The sequence below is a fragment of the Pteropus alecto genome, unplaced genomic scaffold (genome assembly GCF_000325575.1).
Source record: "Pteropus alecto unplaced genomic scaffold, ASM32557v1 scaffold189, whole genome shotgun sequence".
Classification (NCBI taxonomy): Eukaryota; Metazoa; Chordata; class Mammalia; order Chiroptera; family Pteropodidae; genus Pteropus; species Pteropus alecto.
In genome coordinates this window covers 2,581,137-2,587,286 of record NW_006442117.1, presented here as the reverse complement: position 1 = coordinate 2,587,286, position 6,150 = coordinate 2,581,137, and the positions used below count along the sequence as shown (strand labels likewise).

The 6,150-nt window shown below is 37.9% G+C and overlaps 1 protein-coding gene across 1 annotated transcript in view; it reads left to right on the top strand.

Moving 5' to 3' along the window:
* The window catches only part of ARID4B (AT-rich interaction domain 4B), a 118,338-nt gene that overhangs the window by 107,436 nt on the left and 4,752 nt on the right, over positions 1 to 6,150 (top strand). Inside the window, 2 exon segments of the mRNA XM_025039062.1 lie at positions 2,768 to 2,881; positions 5,166 to 5,381. Coding sequence (XP_024894830.1) covers positions 2,768 to 2,881; positions 5,166 to 5,381 — 330 coding nt within the window.

Sequence of the window (6,150 nt, the reverse complement as noted above, 5' to 3'; positions counted from 1 at the left end):
CAAAGGTGAGCGCAGCCGCCCTGGCCTCGTTCGGGGAGTCCCGGTCCCGTGTCGCCGCCAGCTGCCGACGTGGGGCGCTGTGCGCTGGCCTGGCGCGGGACCTGGAAAGGCGACGTGCGCGGCCAGCCGCGGAGCGCATTCCGAGCGTGGGAGCGTGGGAAGGAGCGCGTGGCCTTGGCGCCCAGGCCGGGTCCGGACCCGGCCGAACGCTCGCTCCCAGCCGCTTGGTTGGTTGCACGGCTCGAGCAGCCGAAATGTGTTTCTGTATCATTGTTTTCGCAGTCGTAACGTGCGGTTTCTCACGAAGGTTTTGATCTGTCGACGGCCCCCTCCACCCTCAGCAAGTACCGTGTGCGGGGGTTTGGAGCGGCCACTGCCCAGGCTCTGCCCTCCTCAGACAACGTGTCAGAATGATGCTCAAGCCCGACTGACTCGGGCGCGTTCGTAAAGCAGTGGGGCGCTTTCTTAGATGCACGGCTGCCAAGTGGAAGGACCAGTGTGTGTGTTTACCTGCAGTGGCACTTTTTTGATTTTCAGTGAGGTGATTAAAGGTGGAAATTCAAGTTAGTACTTTGCAGAAGGGTTAGAACCTTATCCGATAGCTATAATTCTGTCATCTTTCTCACAAACCACTTCATTCAGGTGTCTTTAAATCAACGTAGTCTAGGCTGACACTTATTAGCTTGAAGCACACTTTTGCATTGTAAAGGTAGAACACTAGGGTATCTATTTTATGTAACGTGCCAGATTTTATCGTGAGATATTAGCTAGCTTTAGGTGTTTAGCTAAGTTTAAAGAGTTATGATCTGGATTAGATTGGTTAAATCCACGTTTTCTCACATAAATCTTTTTCCAGATTTATTGCAATATAATTATTGCAAAAACTTTGTCACACAAATCTCGACTTAAAGCCTTTGTGAAAAATATACTTGCAATTAAATTGAGGTGTTCTTTGTTTTTTTCACATTCACACGTCCAGCCTCCATGATCTGTGTGCGATACTAGCTCATGGAACAGAACTGTCCAGGCATAAATAATCTTCAAAATTATAGAAGCCTTTGTCACAGATGATTAGAAAGGCTTTTGACAATAATAATACAAAGTTTTAATAGTTCCCTTTCTTAACAGGTTGTATCCTTACTGTGTTCCTCATATCTTATGAAAGCTTAAAATATATCTATCTATCTATCTATCTAGATATATCTATCTATCTATCTAGATATATATATATATATCTAGATAGATAGATAGATATAGTTATCTTGTCTTCTGATAGACTGCGTCAGTATTGCCTTGCTGAATCTCAATCTTGGAGTTAAAAAGTAAGAAACCTGAGAATTCCCAAACTTAAGGTAACAGAGGCCATCTGTTTATCAAATCAAACATATATATTTTAGAATTTAGATCTCTTCAAGGATAAATTCTTAAGCACCTATTTCATATGGCTTCATTTTAAAACATTTGTCTACTGATATTTGAGAATTTACATTAAAAGTAGAAGTGTAAGTTTTTCTAATTTAGACTTAGGATTTTCCTCTAATTTAGCCTACGTTAAGCTTTTTATTTCTTTGAGCTGAAAGTTTCAGAGTTAAACTTTCCTGGAGAGAAACCTGGCGATTTTTTTTTAAGATTCTGTTCTTCAGTATAGTCAATATCTAAATCACCTCATTTATGTTTCACTTTGTCATATTAAAATAGCATTGGGAAAAATTATGTGAGATATAACCCATTAAAAAAGAAAACTAGGAACTTCCAAACAAAACAGTTAATAGCCTGTTCCATTTTGGGCCATGGAAGCCATGTCTTATATACTCAAGGGTGATTTTACCATTAATAAGAGGACTAAGAAACTTTTTGGTAGCAAACATAGCACAGTTTTGTCATACTAATTTTATCATGTCATTGTAGTATCTGACATCGGAACTGAACAGAGATAGGACTTTACTCATCTCTGGAAAAAGGATCTTACTGTATAGTCTGGGAGAAAATACGTATAATTAGAAAGCTACAGAAACACAGCAAATGCTGAGGACCAAATTATTAATACAGAAAAATGTATAGAAACTACAGCTTGGCGTAGTGATTACTCAGTGAACCCTGGGCATCCAGGAAGGTTAGTGAAGAAGTAGGACTTGGGCTAGTCCTTGAAGAAAAGGGAGACATTTCCAATGTTTTGAGAAAATTTTCTAACAAGAAAATGAAACGGTTCTTAGAACTACTATGCTGGATTTTTAAATGGTCTATGTGTTAACCAGTGCCCTGGGATCTAAATTATTGTTGAAATAAATTTGTAATATAAGTGTAAATTACTACTAAAACTTATTTCATTCATCTCATTTAAAAATTATATTAATAGCATAATATATATCATTCATGCGTTAACCTGTAATTAAATCTTAATATTTTGGTTTTACTGAGTTTTAAGAAATTTCAGTTTGTATTTTCAGCATATGCATGTTTTTGAATTACTATTAATCAGACTCGTTAGCTCCCAGTACTATACTGAGAACTACTCTGTTTATATCCGATTTTCCTAAGAAGGTTGTTCACACTTTGCTTCTTAAAAAACTAGCTTTTATTATGTGCAGTGAATCAGCTTCTTAATGACAATTTATTTTGAAAGTTTGTAATGTCTGTGATAATTTATAAATCTCAAAAAGAACATGTATAGTTTCAGAATTATTCTGTGCTTCTAAAACATGGAATTTATACCTAGGGAAACCTTGATTTCATTTAGTGTCACTTAATAATTTCTGTCCCGTCATAGCCTGTACAGGTCAGAAAAGAGTGAGAGAAGCTCAGGGAGGAGGAAGCTCATCAAAAAAGCAGAAACGAAGCCATAAAGCAACAGCGGTAAACAACAAAAAGAAGGGGAAAGGCAGTAAGTGTGAAACTTTTCGTTTTTAAATGTAAAAATAATTGCGGATATGATGCTCACTTCCTAAGGTATATAAGTGTCGAATCACTATGTCGTACACCTGAAAGCAATATAATATTGTACGTCAACTACAATTTAAAAAATTACAGCAGATATATTTTTTTCCTCATTAAGAAAAGAGTATTCAAGATGCAGGTTAGTTCAATATTCTCATTTTGTCACTACCCTTAAACAAGTCACACAGAAGTCTTCTGATCCTAGGTAAATTCTAGGATTAAGCAAATTTGGTCTTGGTCGTAGCAGTGATATTGATTGCTGATGAATGAGCAGGTCATCCTTTCTAAAATAACAGCCAACATAATATAAACGTCACCACCTTTATGCTAGTTTTATGTTCTATAGTTCTTTTTACTTGCAATTATATATATCACATATTATGAAATGCTTCAGTTATATGTCATTTTTATTGCAATGAAATTGATTGCTTTGTAATTCTTCAAGGCAAAATTAGCAGAGAACAATCAAGATAGCTTTAGAGCTGTAATCCCAACAACTCTGGTTACTGCCTTTACCTTTGGCACCCCAAACCGTGTGCCCAAGTGCAGCTATAAACAATAGTGCATTTGCTAAGGAGCGCTCTACCTAAAGACTTGACTTCGCAATGACTGTTCATCGACCTACAGGAATATATATACTGTATTTCTCCTGAGAGCTGCACATTTTATCTCTCTTTTGTAGGCAAAGTGAGAAGCAGAAAATATGTAAAGAATTTTTTTTCAGGTGCCCCACACTGACCTCCTGCTGCTCTTCCAGGAGACTCCTGCCACCTCCACTGCCTGACCTTTGCTATCGGCCGGCTTGGCTGCACTTCAGTGCAGAAAAGGGTTATGCGGCCAGCTCCCCGAGGTTCTGCTGAGCCCATATGACTTCCAGGCGGTGAATATGGCGTCCCTTGGGGCCCCGGGCGGCTGTGCTCAGCAAGGCCATGAAAGCCGGGCTGAGGAAGACCACTGCATCAGAGTGGCGCCAAGCCTTGGGGGCTTAGCTAGGAGTTGCCAGGGGTTCCAGAGCAGCAGTGCGGGGCTGGGCGGGCATTCGCTTAAGAAACGTGCCGTAAGAGAGTGGTGGAGAGTCTTTATCCCTGAAACACCACAGCGGGTTGCCGTGTACCTTTCCTATCTGGAATACTTTTCGGGCTTTGAGAGCCAAACTCTGCTCTTTTTTTTGGTAGCTGTCGTTAAATGAAGAATCAGTGAATATATGCCGATTTGATCATCAGTTATTTGGAGTAACTAACAGGCTGTTTTAAAGTGCTTTTCATTACACTGTGATGTTTTTGTCTTCAAGACTACCATTTAAATGACGTTTTCTAGGAGGCTGCATCTTCAACAAGTCAATTAACATATTCATGTAATTTAGAGCTATAGCTATTGATTGTATTCTCCCATTTTAATTATTGGGCTTCTACCTTGAAAAATCAGAATCAGGAAACCATCCTCTGAGAATAATGAAGTTAAGTGAATTAACTCTCATGGAATCTAAAATAATAGTTTGTGTCCAGAAAGAGGAAACACCAGTGCCATCACGTAGTCACACGGTACACTGTCCAAGTGTTAATTAAGCATTTCTGGTCTAGTACTGAGACTTTAGTCAGCAGAGGCAGATGTAACGTAATGTTACGTAGACTTCGGAATTCTCCATAAATTACTGCATGTATTTACCAGAGTAAAAGCAATGGTTTCATTTTTAGTCCACGAGCTACGAGGTAGGAGTTACCTAAGACATTCGTTGGGTGTACCAAAATTTAGAGTTTGTTCCTGGAGAATTCTTTATTAAATATGATGATTCTGCATCATTGTTTCTGGCCAAAGGAGTAGGAAAGTGCTATATGTATACAGCGCGTATAAATATTAAAATTAAGAAGTTTCTATAATGAATTAAAAGATGCCGTGTTTTATGTTATGTTTCTTAACAGAATAGAATAAAAAGTCATTCAGATAATTACTATGTATTCAGTAGTCTACCAGGTATAATGGAAGATTAGTTTTTGTTTCTTTTTTTTAAATGGCAATTCAGGTAAGAAGAGTTTTTTTTGTTTTCTTTAAATGAGATGCTGGTGTATTTGTACATCATGGTTTTCCAGGTTTTTAGGCAGGATCTATAAAGCAAGTTCTTTACCGCAGTCATAAATTCTCAAATGGTTAATTTTAAATTGTCCACTAAAATCTGTGACAAAGTCTTTGTTACTTTTCTGTTTACTAATATTTATTTTTTATTTTTCTTTCAGCAAACAGTAGCGATAGTGAAGAGCTTTCTGCTGGTGAAGGTGTAGCTAAGACTCAGCCAGTCAAATCCGTTTCCACTGGAATGAAGGCGCATGGCACCAAATCTCCTGCGAGGACGCAGTCTCCAGGAAAATGCGGGAAGAATGGTGACAAGGATCCTGATCTCAAGGAACCCAGTAATCGATTACCCAAAGTTTACAAGTGGAGTTTTCAGATGTGTAAGTGACATCCGTTAAACCCGTAGTTGATCGGTAGAAACTTCATCCTAGTAACTCTCATGCCAATAACGCTGAAAAAGAGGTTATAACCAAACTTAGAGACATGATAACCAGATGCATCATAGAGACCTTATTTAGATCTTGATCTGAATAAATAAATTGCTAAAAGAAAAATTTTAAGGTAGCTGAGGAAAATATCAACATTGACTAGGTATTTCTGATACGATGTTGGAAATTTGTTTTTAAATAATCTGGTGTTGGGGGTGGGGAGTGGATGGGGTTATAAATGAGACAAGATTTTCCACGAATTGCTAATTACTGCAGCTGGATGATGGGCATGTGGGGCTGCATTGTATTATCTCTGTACTTCAGTGTATATGAGGAATCTAATAATAAAATTAAAAAACAAAAACAAAAACACTACCCCAGAGTTTCTCACACAGGGGAGCTTTAGAGCGTTTGAAAAATTTTTGCCAATGTGAAAGTTATACATACTCATAAAAAATCTAAAAAGAACAGAAAGAATCCAGAAGAAAAATTTATCCGCAGTGCTGACATTCAAAAATATATACAATTTTTACATTTTGGTGTCTCTCCAACCTTATTTCTAAGTATGATTTTTTAAATTAATTTATTTTTATGGTGACATTGGTTAATGAAATTCAGTGTTTCAGCTGTACATTTTAACAGTAAGGCATACATATATTTACACTAGGTGTTCACCTCCCATAGTTAGATTTCTTTCTGTCACCACATATTTGACCCCCTT